A 17,496-nucleotide genomic window follows, 5' to 3' on the forward strand; every position below is an offset into this window, starting at 1 on the left:
AAATTACAATAAATTACGAATTTAGATTCGTAATTTATTGTAATTTATTCGATCTTACAAATATTTGAAATATTCTTTTTAAGCAAACAGTTGTTTGTTTTGGTTGTTATATTAATTATACAATTATTCAAAACAAGTTAGTTTTTTTATTTTTCTGCTGTTAATTAATTTTTTCTGTTTTTTATGCACCAAGAGCTATTTAAAAGACCAAAAAAAACCTCCACTAAATACAATTTGAATTTGTATCTTTTTATAGAAAATGTAATGTGTTTCCATATTATGAACAAGCAGCTTTCTCCATATTTTCTTTAGGTATTATAATTTATTTTCCATCTACAGTTATGAAAGTTTTTAGTCTATCTTGAGTTTTTTTCCTTTGATGAAAACATTATTTCTGTAATATTTCTTTGTGACAATCACCGACAGTATACTAAATGAATGTACTAAAATTACAAAAATTAGCAAAATTTTAAAACAAAAAAAATAAACAAGAAATTTAATGCAGAAACAAATTTTTTTCCACCAGTTTTAACGGTCATTATTAAGTTTCTAAAATCAAACAAAATACAGATTTAAATTAGAATGAACAAAAGAGCATCGTGGGTGAGAGCAGACTATCCCTCATCTCTCATCTGTGTGGAGGGATCTTTATGAACTTTCATAAACTTGTGTGTGTTTTATTTTTAATTTTTTTAGTTTATTTTTTGCCATCTGCATCATGCATTTACCTAACTTCTTGCCTGTGACATGTTTTTTTGTTCTAATTTAAATTTGTATTCTGTTTAATTATAGAAACCTGATGATCATTAAAAATGATGAAAAATGTTTGCTTTTGCATTAAGTTTCTTTTAATTGCTGGTTTTTTGGTAATTTTTGTTTACATTTTTAATATTATTTTCTTAATATAATTTAGTTTTTTTCAATTGTAATTTATTCTATTAACTTTAATATAAATGAAGTTAGAAAAAAGAAATTTATTGACCAAAATTTATGTTGTCATTTATTTTACATAATAAACTTACGGATCTAAATATAGGATTTAACTAAGTTATTTATTTGAACAGTTTTCTTCCAGAAAATTGTTCAAATAACTAACTTACAGATGGAAGAAGATGGAATTAGAATTATTCTGAAAATGGTAGTTATAGAATATATTAATTTTTTAAGTATACTATTTAAATGTAGTTGCTAATTCAAAATTTAATCTAACAATTAAAAAATTAATGTAATGAAAAATCACACAGACAACTAAGCTTAAATAATACTAATGGTTAGATGGTACAGCCAAATTAGTCAGTCTAACTTGATTAAATTAATTATTAAATTTAATATGGGATGGTAGCACATCCTATCCCTTTAATCCAATTAACTATTGAGCTAGAATCAAATTCTTGCTCAATAGTTAATTGTTTTATCATTTGACCAAAAAGTATTATTAAATGATTGTTTATTCATCAGTGTTACTTTTATTCAAAAGATTTATTTTTATATTTTGCTTTTAATCATAAGTTCTATATTTAATTTTTACAGGAAGCAGTTTACTTAAAGAGTTGAAAAAACTTGATGACAAAAATTTATTAGTAGAAGTGCAGTTATTAGAAAGCAAGGTTTATCATGCAGTTGGCCATTTACCTAAAGCAAGGTACTTTATATGTACATTCTTAAAATTTGAAATTATTTTTAAATCTTTGTTTTCTATTACTGTATTTTATGGACTATAAGATGCACTTTTTTCTTCAAAAAATTGCCTCCAAAATTCAGGTGCATCTTATAGTCTGTAAAATATGGTATATATAAATGTGAACATTAGGTTAATAGTACAAAGGTCATTGTTGTTTATTCTGATTCACTTCGTGCATTGCAGGCTCTATAGTCTAGTCTTAACTGCTTTCAATTACATTGAAGTTTTAGTATCCAGAAGTAACAAGAGGCTTATAAGACATATTTGAAATCATACTATGCATAAATATATTGGATGTTAGTCTTTTAGGTACTTACATACAGTTTGATGTTTGAATATGCAATGTGAGCCTCCTCTTGCTGTTGGATACCAAAACTACAGTATAATCAAAAGTGGCCTCCCTGATCTCGTATAAGGTCCATTTTGAAATTATAAGACCACTTTCATTTTGGACCAAAAAACATAGATCATTGTCAAACTTTTCATCATTGGCAAATGTGATGGAATATGATACACAGCAAACATTTCATAGTGCTAAGTAAAATACAAGAGCAAAAATTGTGCTGACTGCATCAAATGCATTGTGTCATAAATATAAGATCATCAGCAAAATCCTTTTTAGAACAATTCAGATATGGCAAAAAAGAAAGCTTTTATGCAAATTATTATTATGAGTTAGGTACATTACATACAGATAGAGTTGAAGATTAAAAAAATGAATAGTAAAAATGTGAAATGTGTATATTACAAGTGATTACAGCAGTTCAGTCATCATACCACGAGGTTGTAACCACCTTAATGAGTCTGAAGTATAACAAATTTACCATCACAATAGAAAACGCAAATCAGAAAAGTAAGTTGCTACCCTAATTGAATGTACAAAGTGTATGTCAAACGGCATATCTAAATCTGTTGTATATAATGTTTTGGCAAAGAATAATGACTATGGAATTGTAATCACTGTTCAAAGTGGCAGACCACCAGTACTCCCTCCTTGATCAGTTGGTTGCATTTGTCATTTGGCTGTGACATTGAAAATGTGACCTAGAAACATTACACTATACTGTGGGAAACGCCGGAAGGTAGGACGGAAGTCGGACCTCCTTGTTCTCGGCGAATAGGTCGGCAAGACCCGCTCCACTGTCAAGGATGGCTAATTTTGCGCGATATCCCGACTTGTCGGGATCGGTCAGTTACTTGTCAGGTCGAGTGGAGGAGTGTGTGTGGGGTCGTCGATAAAGAAAGGCAATATCCGTATAACAGGACAACACAGATAATGGTTTATTGGAACATAGGAACTACTACAGAAACGCTACGCATCCCGTCCCTAATCGCGGGAGAGAGAGAGCTCACAATTGTTAGGGGATTCATACCTCTCGGTTATCGATTTTGATCGAGAATATACTTCGACTCGGACGTCTTTCCTGGCGGAGCGACAGGTGGGCGGCAGGATTGGCTTGTCGGCGGAGGCTTCGGCGTCTCGACTTGGCCTTCGAGTCGGATACGGTGTCGCCGGGCAGTTCGTCTTCTTCGGACGTCAGCTACCCCGTTCTTAGAGATCTCCCCCCTATTTATACTCTAAGTCCCTTCCGCCACGATCACCAATCGCGAGGGAGGATGATGACTTGAATTCCGTGACTCAGGTCGGATCCTGAGAAGGAGGGAAGTGAGTTTGACGGCGGAAGATTGTACATCCTTCGAAACTTGATCGTTATCGCGGATCTCGATCGTTATCTCCCGAGAGGGCTTCGAAATAATTAAAATTTAACATTGGACCGGCCTAATACGGGTCTCACAATATACTTTTTTACTGTACTATCTGATATGCATTAAAGAACAATAAGAATGTGAAGTATCTTTGCATAAAATAAAATCTCCATCTTTAGCATCACTACAAACAAACATGCCTTTACTGAAAAGGACACATCCTGGGAAAAAGATTTGAATTTCACAGTATTTCCAAATAAAAATCTTGACAAGTCTGATGGTTATAAGCACTGCTGGCATGACATGTAAAGATCCCGAGAATGCCTTCAGATGTTAGTCAGTTCCATCATGATATAGGAGTTTATAATCATGGAAAAATTGATCTATTGCATGTAGACCAGTGATCACCAACCTTTGACCTCATGGACCGCTAAACTCGCAGTTTTGAATCCCTCAGACCACTTATCATAAATTTTTTAAAATGATGCAAACATGTATAGAATAATGACCATAAAAGTTCCATTTTATTTTATTAATATGAAATTCACTTGTCATTATAACAAATTAGTGCAAAGTTTATTGCTGCTTGTTTGAAATAAGTTTATGGATTCTTGGCTCTTTTCCATGAAGGACTACAATTGCACTCACATTATGTATTAATAAGTCATTGTGTTTGGTTTTAGATTCTAATTAAAAAAAATCCAATGTGTGAAAAAAGTAACCAAGCATTTTGCATTTCTTTTGTATTATTTCACATAACCTTGAGTTGATCAATGTCTAAATTTTTCCATGAACCACCAAAATTTTCTTGCAGACCATCAAGTTGGCAACTGCTGATTGTAGACAATAAAATAAACTCCAAGATATATTAGATGATGCTGTACAGTACACTTCATTAATTCATCATTGGGCCAAATTGAATTAATGAATTGGCAGTTCCAGCAGAACAATGTTTCTTGTCACACATCTCATTCAACAAGAGTGGTTTTCCAAGGAAGAAATAACTATTTTTCTATGACCATCAAAATGTTCAGATCTCAATCTTATCAAGAATGACCAGGGATGAATAGCTGTAAAAGTATATGCAGATGGAAAACAGTTTAAACAAGTAAATGAATTAAAACTTCTAAAATGATAGCACAGGATGATATTCCTGTGGAATGTATTCAAAAATTGATCACAAGTATGTCTAATTATACTTTTCAGGCTATTGCCAAGATTGGAAATGTTATTGGCTATTAAATGTGATAAAATTCCAAATCCGTCTCTGGTCTTATGAAACGTGCTTTTGACATATTTGTCGTGCCTTGTATATGTCATAAAAGTACTTATGACTATTAATTAAAATAGCCACTAAAATCTAATTCAAAATGTGTGTTTATTTCTGTTATCTGCATTCCTTCTATACATTTTCTGCCCAAAATGAGGGTGATCTTATGGTTTTGAAACAGACTATAAATTTAAAGCCACACCAACTACCAAACAAGATAAGGCTATTTTCCAGTGATTATAATTTTAATTACTAATTAATTTGTCCCTAGGGGTGGTGTTAGGTGCCATTGCATATTAAATTTAATAATTATAATTAAATTAAATAACATGATCTTAAATTTATCTATAATATTCTATTCTAATCAAAAATGCCTGCTAGACTTCATAAATGAATTTTTTTTTGTAAAATTTTGTTGGGTCCCAACCCATAAGAGGAAATGAATTAGCAGACATTGCTGCGAGATCAGCTTTTCCTTCTGGGCATTCAATGCCTATTGATACCACTGACTTAAAACTGATAATTAAGAAAAGACAGGGCAAGATGTTTGGAATAAATAAGACTAAAATAATCTGAAATCAAAGCAATCATAGAAAATTGGATAATAGATGGAATATATGACAGGAGATCTAAAGTTATTCTTGCTTGTGAATTGGACATACCTAACCCAGCTCATCAGTACCTTTTGAAGCTTGAATACCATACAATATGTTCATTTTGTGTTGTGTCCTAAAGCAATAAGCATATATTATGAAATACACTGACTTTAAAAAGTCACAAGGACATTTAATCTTATTTAACATTTATTATTGTATATACTGTTACATTTTTCAGTTAAACAATCACATTTAATAGGGAAAGAATAAAATAAAAATATTAATTTTAGTTCCATTACTGTAGTAAAAAATTAAGGCATAGAAATTTATTACATATGAATAAAAAGAAATAACAAAAAATGTTTAATTTATTAAAAACAAGCACTATGCTTTCATTTCAATATCCAATGTAATGATGAATGATGAAACTGAATTTAAAGTAAAAAAATACAAAATAGCAAAATTAGTATTAAATAAAATACAAGTACTCACATAAAAAAAAACTGTAATAAATAATTTTTAAGTCTCTTACTTCACATTGTTTGCATAATTTTCTTTTTAACTCTGTTAAATTCCTGGCTTGCTTATGAGAGTTGAGAAGTTGCTCAGGTTGCATGACTGTGTCAACATTATTTCTAATGCATTAAATATTTCACTGTGCCTAAGTACAATGAAGTAATAGATGCATTAGAAGCCTGACTCATTTATCATGCTTTTCTATTTGTACTGTAATAAATAAAACCTAACATTAGTGTTAACAAGATAGCTTAATAGCTAACCTACAGAAGACTGCCAATACTTGTTATATGTAAAAAACTTTGTAATTTCTAGAATTAATGCTCTTTAAAGTTGATTTTGGTTAATCAATTTTTTGAATGATTGATTTTTAGATAATCAATTCTTTACTGCATATACACCCTATTGTTTGCTTTTTCCCTTCATTAATACATGTTGTTGTTGTTCCTTTGCAGCTTTTATTGTCACTGTTTTCATTTATATATGATGTTATTGTTTTACTTTTTTTTAATGTTTCTTGTTTGTTTATTCATTCATATTTTTAACTTGGCACAGAATGATCAGAATGGATCATGCTGTGCCAAAAAAAGGCAATAAAAGGCCTTTGTTATAAAAAAGTAATTAATAGTATAAAATGAAAAATATACATGTGCTATTTTATTTATTTAAAGGGCTGCTCTTACATCAGCTAGAACAACAGCTAATGCCATTTATTGTCCTCCAAAACTTCAAGCTGCATTGGATTTACAGTCGGGTATTCTTCATGCAGCAGACGAAAGGGATTTCAAAACAGCATTTTCCTATTTTTATGAAGCTTTTGAAGGTTATGATTCAATTGACAGTCCAAAAGCAATAGTTGCCTTGAAATACATGTTGTTATCTAAGATTATGCTAAATTTGTAAGTTTATAACTTATTATGTTAAAATCTTTATTTTCATAAATTCTTTAATTCTCATTTTAAAAATATTTGAACATTAGACCAGATGATGTTCATTCTATTATTATGGGAAAATTAGCATTGAGGTATGTTGGTCCAGAAGTTCAAGCAATGAAAACTATTGCAGAAGCAAGCCATAAAAGATCTCTAGCAGATTTTGAAAAGGTTTGTCAACATAACTAATGCTTGAAGATTAATAAATCTAAGACTAAATGAATTTTTGTACAAAATAAATGATATTACTTGGTATATTTTTGAGAAAAATGCTGTAATTTTATACTTAATTTTACTAATTCAGCCATTTATATGATATATATACTAATCCTTATATCTCAGTATTCATTTATATACATCAAGTAATGATAAAAATTTAAGGATTTTTGGAATTTTCAATATAATCTAACTTTTAATATCTAGTTTTGTTTTGTCCCTACTTTCTACCTTTATAATCATTTCTTTCGCCATCAAATTATATAAAAATTTGTTTTTTCATCTAATGGATATGTTCAATAAGAATATGAAACTTTTCAAAATTTTAATTGGAATTACCCAAAGAAAAAATGAAGAATCAAGTATATTATAGATAACAGGAGATGTTTTATCTGTGCAATATACGTATTATTTTAAGATGATCAATTAAGAAAATGATTCTTTACAAGTAAGCTATAGGTAAATATTGGGTTGAACCAAAAGTTTGTTCAGTTTTTAGAAAGAAATAAAATATACTATTTTGAAATAAATAAAAACCTTTAATTCACAATGTATTCACCCTTCTGTTTGATAACCTTATGCCACCTGACGGGTAGTTTCATAATTCCATCTGTGTAGAATTGGGTGGGTTTCTGATTGGAGAAATTATCAATGTGATTTTTGATACCTTCTAAAGATTGAAATTCTATAACATTTAAATTATTCTGCAATGAACAAAAAAGATGATAGTCTGAGAGAGCAATATCTGGAGAATATGCAGGGTAACTCAAAAAATCCCAGTTAAAGTCTAGAAGTTTTTGGCACACTGCAGCCTTTAGTTCATCCAGTTGGAGACAATATTTATTGGAAGATAATTGTTTGGTTGTTGGGTAAAAGCTTGTAATAAAGAACCTCTTTCCAGTCCCACCAAACTGAAATTATTACTTTTCTGGGATGCAAACCAGCTTTAGGTTGTGGCACTGGAGGATCACCTGGCTTACTCCAAGATCTCTTGCATTGACTTTTGTTATTAATGATCCATTTTTCATCGCCTGTTATTAATTGCTTTAAAAATGGAAATTGGATCATCTTGATTGCATTTTAAAAGTGAATCACATACAGAAACATGTTCAATAAGGTTTCATTTACTTAATTGACGGGAAACCCAAACATCATAAAAGATGATGGCTCTCTCTCGTGTTATTTTATGCCAGTCATTTTGAATTAAAGCTGTTATGAACTCATCTTCTGTGGTTGAAGGCTGTCCTGACTGAGGTGCATCTTCAAGAGAAAAATCTCCCCCTCTGAGTTTTGAAAATCATTTTTGGTATGTTCAATCAGTAACTGTATCCTCCCCATACAGAACACATTTCTTTTTGAGTTTTTGTCGCATTTCTTCCTTCTTCCTTTTCGGAAATAATAGAGCATGAGATGTTGAAAATGCACCTCCTCATCTTCCATTTTAATGTTTTTTTCCCCCCCTTAAAAGATAGCAAAATTTTTAAAAATAGCTGTAATTAAACTTATGTAATAAATATGCAAATATTTGTAATGTCAACCTAAACAAGTGAAAACTTGATAAGCACAACAGAGGTGCCACAGATGAGTGATTATGTAAATACCCAAATGAACTTTTGGTTCAACCCAATATTTAAGTTTCTTTAAGACATCGGCAATTTTATTAATTAAAACATTTTCAGAGGTTATATTTCCATAATCAGAATTGTATTACGTTAAAATTAAATATTAAGACATAAGAAAATTTGTTCAAAGTTAATTTTAGATGCTGTGTTCCTTGTTGTATCAATCTTACAAATGCATTTTCTCAAAAAGATCCAATCAATGTTAAATAAAATTATCTGATACTGTTTTAATTTGGAAAGAATACATTTGGTCATAAAATTATTTTTACTAAAATATATTTAATTTATAATTTTTATTTTAGGCTCGCAGTGATTATAAAAAAGAATTAGAAGGTGATCAAATTATCAAGTCGCATTTGGCAACACTTTATGACAATATGCTGGAGCAGAACCTGTGTAGAATCATTGAGCCCTATTCTCATGTTCAGGTAAACTGCTCAATAAAAATATTGTGTAGAGAATAAGATAAGTTTATTTTATAACATAACAACTAAAATACTTTCAATTCTTGTTGTTTTGATTTTTGTATACCAATTGCTATGTTGTCCTAATTCTTAATTTGTTTTGCTCCACAAAACAGTATAAATATTGTACCAATATTGCAATAAATCACTTGATGCAAATATAAAAGTGATTTCAGAGCAACATACCATGAATGGTACTTTAAGTAAAATTATTTGTAATATAAATAGTTGCATAAATTTTTAAAATTAAGTACAAAGTTTCAGTCATTCACCCAAATAATTATATGAGTAGAAAAGATTATCTAGAGAGATTTTAAAAATAAAAATGTCTTTTATATTTAAAAATTTTTATAACCTGTTAACTAATTTTAGGAATAATAATATGAACATTTTGTGGGATTTCGGTTATTTAAATCTAATTGATTTAAATAACAAAATCAATTAATTTAAATCATCATGCGGGTACGAAGGGGTTAAAAAAATAATAATAATAAAGTATGCCATTATACTTATGGAAGAACCAGTCAAAACCTTCCTTATTGATTGATATAGCATGGTGAGTCTACTATATATAGTGACATGAACATGATTATAGATACTGTAAGTCAAAATACATCATTAATAAAAATATAACATTGAATACAATTTTTGGGTTTGTGCACACAATGTAAATTTTGGTTTTCATATACATATCATTATTATGTTTTTATAACTTTTTATACAAATGAATTATGTAGATGTGAAAAGAAGCAAGAAATTGTTGCATTAAGACTGAACAATTTTATTCTGTTTCAATACATAATTTTTATATTCAGGAATCTGAAGAAGCAATGATTCCTTGCACCTTTTAGCATTTGTGTAATTTTATTATTATATTATTAAATTGTAACTTGTATAATTTTATAAGTTAATTTAAAGCATGTTTTTAGATTTAAAAATTTATTCTATAAATTAAACTAAAGATAGAAAATGAAAAGATGATAAAAAGCAAAAAAAAAATTATATAAAATTTTCTTGTTGGATTTAAAAAGTTTTGGAATTTTTTTTTTTTTTTTATGCTTTATGTATATATAGTTTAATTTATAGATTTTTGAATTAATCAGTCTTTAACTTTCTGTAATGTATAACTAAACATAATACATTTACTTTTTATTTTATGTTATATACAACAAATATTTAAACAACAGTTTTTACAATCGATTTTAAAAATTAATTATTTTGGTTCTTGCATTACATTATATTGATTATATAATACATAAATATATATGGTTTAATATCAATCACTGTAATATTTAGGTTATACCGAAGATATGAACTTTGTATATTTTTTAAATTTGAAATATCAGAATTTTGGAGTGAATTAATTTTTGTTGTAAAATATTTAAACACAGTTACTTGAATTAAACTGGAGATTATTTAATAAATTTCTAAAAGAATGTTTAAAATGTAATAAGAAAATCACTGAGTTTTTTTAGATTTTTGGGATGCAATTTGAAAAAATTATAGACATAAATTTCCACTGTCATCCATCCAGCTGTCCTATTTTTAATAATCTCGAGAATGGATTAAGATAGATGAAAGACAAGACCAAATATAGAAAGCTTAGGGACAGGAGGCCTCGATCAACTATATACAAACTTCCAATGCAAACTGGAAGTCACATTATATCAATTCAAAAAATTTTCTCTGAAAGGTGTTAGATCAGTTATCTCCAAACTTTTTTGATCGTGTATCCACAAGACGAAAATAATTATAAGTTGTACCTCTTATAATAAAATCTGCTAAATTTTCCGCTACCCGCAATTTTTTCTGTGTATGATCACAAATGATTGTGAGCCTACTTATTCAACAGGATGACTGTAAGATTAGACAGACTGTGGACAAAACAAACATTCATACATTTTGAAGGGAAACTTTGCATATCCCACTTTGGAGACCACTGAGCTAGATGACAGTATGATGTACAGGGACAAGCCACCACTAATTTGAGGTGGAGAGCATACATTTTAAGTTAAATAAATTAAAAATATGATTAAAAATTGCAGCCTGGCATGGCATTGTGACCATGTCACAATAAATAATTGCTTGCTTTTATTATAGTGTGTGTAATGAGTGATTATTGACAAAATATTGTTTTCATGCTTACAACACTGAATTAAAGATCCATTTACTGTTTTCATTTTATATTTTAAAACAAATGTTTGTTTTCATAGTTTATATTAATAGGTATATCTATTAAATTTATCAATAGACTTTTTTTTTGTTTTTGCTTTATATAAATTTTTGTTTTAAATTATATTTTAAATTTTTTTCAGGTTAAATATATTGCTAACACTATACATTTACCAATGGTATGTTTGAATTCTTAAATTGTATATTTTATAAATATAAAAAAAATAATATATCTTAAAGTTTTGTATTATAATTTTATTAGGATACTGTAGAGAAGAAATTATCACAAATGATTTTAGATAAAAAATTTAATGGTAAGTAAAAATTTCATATAAAATTTTATTTGCAGTTAATTTGACTTAATGCTATTTTTCAAGATTTTAAGTATAATTTTTTATTTTATAATATTTGAGAAGTTTATATATATATACTAACATGCCAGAAAAATAACACCATCTGTCATGAGCAGTTGTATCACTTGCCACCACAGCAAATTTTGAGGTAACCCATTTATGTTAATTTGATAGCATAGGCTATATATCTATATAAATAGAAGTAAATTGACATAATTTTCTTGATCAACATGACATGGATTAAAAAAAAATTACTTAGTAACTTTGATTATGAGTGTATAACAAGGTGATCCATCTGTCTTAACCCTATCTCCAGAATGACTGTTGTATTTGTTTTTTTCCTGTGCAACTATGTTAAGGGTCCATTTACACACAGTGACGTGCCGGCACAGTGACGTCAAGCACTGCACAGTGATGAGTATTTACACACAACAGTGACGTGACTATGCTGTTGGTGAGTAGTCATGGAATGGAGTTTTCTGAGGATGAATTAGCTATGATATTGGGTTGTTCAGAAATTAATTTCATTTTTTCCATAGAAAAATAAACACAATATCCTTATAATAAATAAATATTTTATTGAATTATATATTGACCATTTTGGTCAAATACCTGTTGTCATTGTTTCTGGTAGTAGCATGATTTCACATTCATAAAAATTTTGATCGTTGTTTACAAAAAACTGATCAAAGTGATTTTTGACATTGTCATTTCAAGTAAATGTCTTAGTCAAAAAAAATTTGTATAGACTAGAACAAGTAGTAATCTGAGTGTGCCTGATCTGGCAAATAGGGTTGGTGTGATAACACATCCCATCTAAACTATAACAGTTTCTGACGAGTTACCAAACTTGTGTGAAATTTGGCATTATCATGGTAAAACACTACACTTTGTTTGTTGATCAATTCTGGACTTTTCTGTTTGATGATATTACTTTGTTTACTCGATGGCAGTACATTTTCGAATAAATTGTTAAATTGTCTGGTAAAAACTCAAAAAAAAATTTATTTAAAATCCAACGTATAGAGCATCTCTTTTTAATAACATGTGGAACCCATATATCGAGCTTTGAAACGAAACCAATTCGTTTTCAGTAATAATAAACGGTTCAATTTAACAGATTTAATCTCTTAGTGATTTCATGTGTTGTTATACGGCAGATTGCTTCAATCGGTACTTTTATTTTGTTTTCATTGGCTTCAAATGGCCATCCAGAATGTGGTGTATCTTTGATATTAAAATTGCCAAAACGCAGTTTTATAAACCAGTTTTGGCACTGTCTTTCTCTCAACAGATCTTCTCCAAACATGTACCACAATTTTTTTCTTGTTTGAACAGCATTTTGATTTTTTAGGTATAAAAAAGCAAAATATGCCAAAAATAATGCTTTCGATTTTCCATATTTGATGGGTCACCAAAAAAAACAATTGTATAGAATCAAACAAAATTCTTTACAAATAAGCCTTAAAATGTCAGCTGTCAAAGTATATAATGAAAATGTGGTTTAAAATAGATGTATTTTTACCATCCAATTTTAATTCCTCTAGTAATAAAAAAATGAAATTACTTTCTGAACAACCCAATAGCTATATCTTTGGATGAAGAAGAAAACAAAATGCAATAAAAAAGCATAAGTCAAGCATGGACAAAAAATATCAACAGAATGGGAGTTTCATACTCTTTATAAAAAATTGAGATGAAGAATCTATATTTTTTGAATATTTTCGAATGTCCCAACATGCATTTCATAGTTTATTAAACAAAACAGAGAAATATTCATTTTGTACCCAATGTCTACATATTTCGAATGAGATAGTTCAAATAAAACAGGGTGTTGATGCACAATTTCAATTAAATGTTTGTCATCCATTGGAAAACAAAATTTACCATCAGTGAAAATATTGCACCCGTCAAATGTACTTTTACGGTATGGTCACGCCACTGCACAGCACTGTGATGGACGAGTCTGGACAGGGTAGTTTAAAACTAGGTCAAAACACAGGCAAAAAATCACTGCAATATGCAGCACATCACTGTTGTGTGTAAATGGACCTTAAGGGTTTATAACTAGACAGCACATCTGAAAAAAAAATACTGTTGTATGTGATGCGTGTGAACAAAATCCAGGTTGATGTTTGAGACCATTGTCAGCTGTCATAGATTGTAATTGATGATTATTAAGCAACATTATTCCATATCAAAGCCAATTTTAGTACTGGTGCATCTGTGGCAACACATGTGTAGTACTAGTGGCCATAATGCACTCTGTAAAGGTCTGTAGCCATGTTGGGATTTGGTAGTTGTGTCCCTATTATCAGCTTGTCACTTGACAGCTGTCAAGTGACAAGCTGATACACAGCCCATGACAGCTTTGTGACAAGCTGTCATGGCTAGAAAATGGCACCAATGGACAATTAAAGTCTTGTAGAGTTGTCTGGTCAAACAAGTTTAGGTTTTCTGTTTCAAGCTGATAGATTGATGCACATCTAGTAAAAACCTCATGAATCCATGGACTATCCAAGTTGGGGACTATGCAAGCTGATGGGAATGGTGTTCTGTGGGCATCTTTACTTGGACAGATACTTGTCCTTTTGTACTTCTTTAGATTATGGAAACTGGAAACAGATTACCTGGACACTTTTGCAGATCATGTGCAATTTTTCATATGGCCCTACAGTTAGATGACAATGATATCTGTAAACAAAACAATGCACTTCCACCTTAGGGACTGTTCATATAAGGCTGGAGGAACATTTTGCAGACTACGGTGTCATTGTCTGGCCTCCTAGATACCTTACCTGAACTCTATTGAAAATCTCTGAAATACTGCCATTTGGAAGAAAGACCCTCTTCTGATAATCTTGTGAAATTATGGTTTGCAACTGAGACAGTGTGGGTTGCTATACACTCAAACCTGTTTTTGTGCAGTCTTTTTTTGTGCGATTTTTTTTTATATGTGCAATGTGTTTTGTGCAATTATTTTTGTGCAGTATATCAATTTGATTGAAATTCATATACCGCACACAAAAAATCACACAAAACAAATCGCACAAATAAAAAATTGCACAAAAAAAGACCGCACAAAAACAGGTTTGAGTGTACGTCCATATCAGTACCTTTCTCCCAGTGTTTGTCAATGCAATTTTCAAGTCAAAAGTGGAGCAACATGCTATTAGACTAATGTTTCTATTTTTCTGGCATGTCATTGGAGATGAAATGGTTTTAAATGTAGTCATCTTATAATTGAATGTTTGTATACTTGTGTATCTCAATCAAATTTTAGTTTATTAGTGCATTTAATTAATATTGGAGTTTTTTTGCAATTTGCTCTAAATAATAAAACAGTTCTAGATAATGAGAATGTTTTTATTATTATTAGATTTAAATGAAAATAAATGTGTGTTAGTCAGGAAAATGTGTTTCATTTTTTAAACTAATAAATTTTTTAGAAAAATATGATTTTGAAAATTTCTAATTTTAGCAGTAGCTGACAATTAATATATTATTAATTATTTCTCTAATTTAATAAATCAGTAAATTTATAAAAATTCCAAATGTACCATTCTTTAATAATGAAATTAAATAATCCACACATGCATCTCATTTGATCAATATGTATGATACAAATAATTTATATATATCTTTAGAGTTTATATGTTTAAAAAAATTGAAATTAAATGGATTGTTACTTGTTGATATGATTTGTTAGTATCTTTGATAAGTACTTTCTTTTATTAGAAAATTAATCTAAAAATATGAACAAATTTTATTACTAACTTATCTTTCAAATTTTTTAAAATTTTGTAAACTCTACAGTGAACTAAGAATTAAATATATTAAGTAGGCAGGAATTTAAGATTTCATAGTTTTACATACAGAGTGAGTCAATGATTTTTCTAAGTTCCATCTGATTCTCTATGCATGACTTCCCATATAACTACAGTACATACATTAACAAAATTAATATATCTTTGGCATTTTTAGAATGAAAAGTTGCAAGGCACTTTTGACTCACCCTGTATGTCATCACTACTTGATAAGAGCTTATAAAATACAGTTGTGTTTATTATTATTATGATATTTTAAAATTAAGCTGTTTTTAAAGTAATTTTACATTTATATTTAAAAATTAAATTTAATACATTATAAATAGTAACTAAAATTCTGCTTATGACTGAACAGAATGACCAGACATATCAAATCAATTACATTACTCTCTGGAATAACATTCTTGAACTAAAATATGTGATTTACATTTATATGATGAATTTATACAAGTTTTGAGCATTTCATTAAAAAAAAAAAAAAGAATTCTATTTGTTGTTACAAAATTTTTTAAAAATTAATTATTAAGTTCTCTTTATTCTTGAATTTCATATTAATTTACAGTCCATATAAAATATACCACTTTCCCACTCATCTCTTTGTATAAGTGGCAAAATATTATTAAAAATGAAAGATAATAAATATCAGTAATATGCAAGTAAATATATCTATTTGTTTAATTTAATAATATATGAGTTTTTTAACCAATATTAAATTTTATCATTAATATATTTAAGTTATGCTATTTGTCCTTTGTATCACTTTTGTACTGAACTTGTATAATTTGCATTTAATTGCTAAGCTGTATGTGAGTGGTATCGATGTAACAAAACTTAGCAATACACTAGCTGCTAATTATTTACCTAATTGGTATGTTATATAAAATAGTTAATATGCATTAAATAGAAATTAATTTATGCGGATAAAAAAAGTAAGTATTCTACATCAGTAGTTCTCAAAGATTTGATACATGGACCACCTATGTCCCTGTCCACTTAACCTGTAAATATTGCCTTAGATAATGATAGGTTGGTTGTGTGCTATAATAATAATTTTTCTCTCCATTAACCTAACATGAGAGGTATAGGATGCATGATAATGTTCTTTTCTCTAGCTAAATAGCATAGAACTATATTTTGGAAAAATGACTAGTTTATAAATTTTAATAATTTCATCTTGCTTACTGATGATAAACAAACAAACATGACATACTTGGCAACTACATAAATCATCATGATACCGACAGACTATTAAACACATGAAAGATGTTTAGAAAGTCAATTTCCAAAGTCCTTAAGCACATGTTTAATACCACATGTGAAGTAAGCATACTATTGTTTATTGGTACAAATTTGATTAATATTTATTTACATTTGTAATACTTTGCATTTCTGTTCATTACTTGATTAATTTTGTACTCAATATTTAAATGTTAAATCAAATTGATCCTTAACACATTCTAGATAGTAATGTTCTGTCTGGTTGATTTATGTACTTAAAGCTTAAAGATGGCTGATAAAAGTTTGGTGATAAATTTGTTTTTCAGATGTGATACTATTATGCTTGTCCATAAAAATACTACTATAACAGAACATTGTATTACATCTAGGGATTGCAATCCAGCAGTGTTTTGAATCCAGCTGGATTTTTGCTGGATTGAAATCATTCCAGCTGGATCCAGCGTGGATGTATTTTTGGTGCAATAGTGTTATCTGTCTATCTATCTATCCTGCAATTTATGTTTTTTTTAATGAAATAAAACATTTTTAAAAAATACTTAAGAAGCTTTTATTATTTAGACTGGTCACTATAAATCAGTAAAACTTCTTACACATTTAGATAGTAAACTTAACTTTGGTTCGGTTTAACACTTGAGATAGATTATAATTATAAAGTTAATTATCTCTAACTAAACATTTAATGTAATCTTTAAGTTAAATAATAGCAAAGGTAATTCTACTGATTTATTTATATTAATATATTATAATAATGTAAGGACGGATAATCAGTGGCTAAGTGGCTATCAGTCTTACCAGTTTTCATATATAGGCTCTACATATTAGTCTGTAGTTATTTATAAGTATATAAAACTATGTACTGGAAGTAGAATAAGTTAAATAAACTACACCTTTATTAATCCAG

At 29.0% G+C, this 17,496-nt stretch overlaps 1 protein-coding gene and 1 long non-coding RNA gene across 2 annotated transcripts in view; one reads left to right on the top strand and one right to left on the bottom strand.

Moving 5' to 3' along the window:
- Positions 1 to 17,496, top strand: part of Rpn6 (regulatory particle non-ATPase 6) — a 53,863-nt gene that overhangs the window by 16,217 nt on the left and 20,150 nt on the right. Inside the window, exons 6-11 of the mRNA XM_067285193.1 lie at positions 1,531 to 1,642; positions 6,442 to 6,669; positions 6,750 to 6,873; positions 8,843 to 8,968; positions 11,320 to 11,355; positions 11,439 to 11,490. Of these exons, the coding sequence (XP_067141294.1) occupies positions 1,531 to 1,642; positions 6,442 to 6,669; positions 6,750 to 6,873; positions 8,843 to 8,968; positions 11,320 to 11,355; positions 11,439 to 11,490 (678 nt within the window). The remainder of the gene's footprint in view (positions 1 to 1,530; positions 1,643 to 6,441; positions 6,670 to 6,749; positions 6,874 to 8,842; positions 8,969 to 11,319; positions 11,356 to 11,438; positions 11,491 to 17,496) is intronic.
- Positions 1 to 17,496, bottom strand: part of LOC136987457 (uncharacterized) — a 58,736-nt gene that overhangs the window by 13,998 nt on the left and 27,242 nt on the right. The gene's annotated exons all lie outside the window — the stretch shown is intronic.

Source organism: Centruroides vittatus, unplaced genomic scaffold, assembly GCF_030686945.1.
Source record: "Centruroides vittatus isolate TY-2023 unplaced genomic scaffold, ASM3068694v2 scaffold_211, whole genome shotgun sequence".
Taxonomy (NCBI): Eukaryota; Metazoa; Arthropoda; class Arachnida; order Scorpiones; family Buthidae; genus Centruroides; species Centruroides vittatus.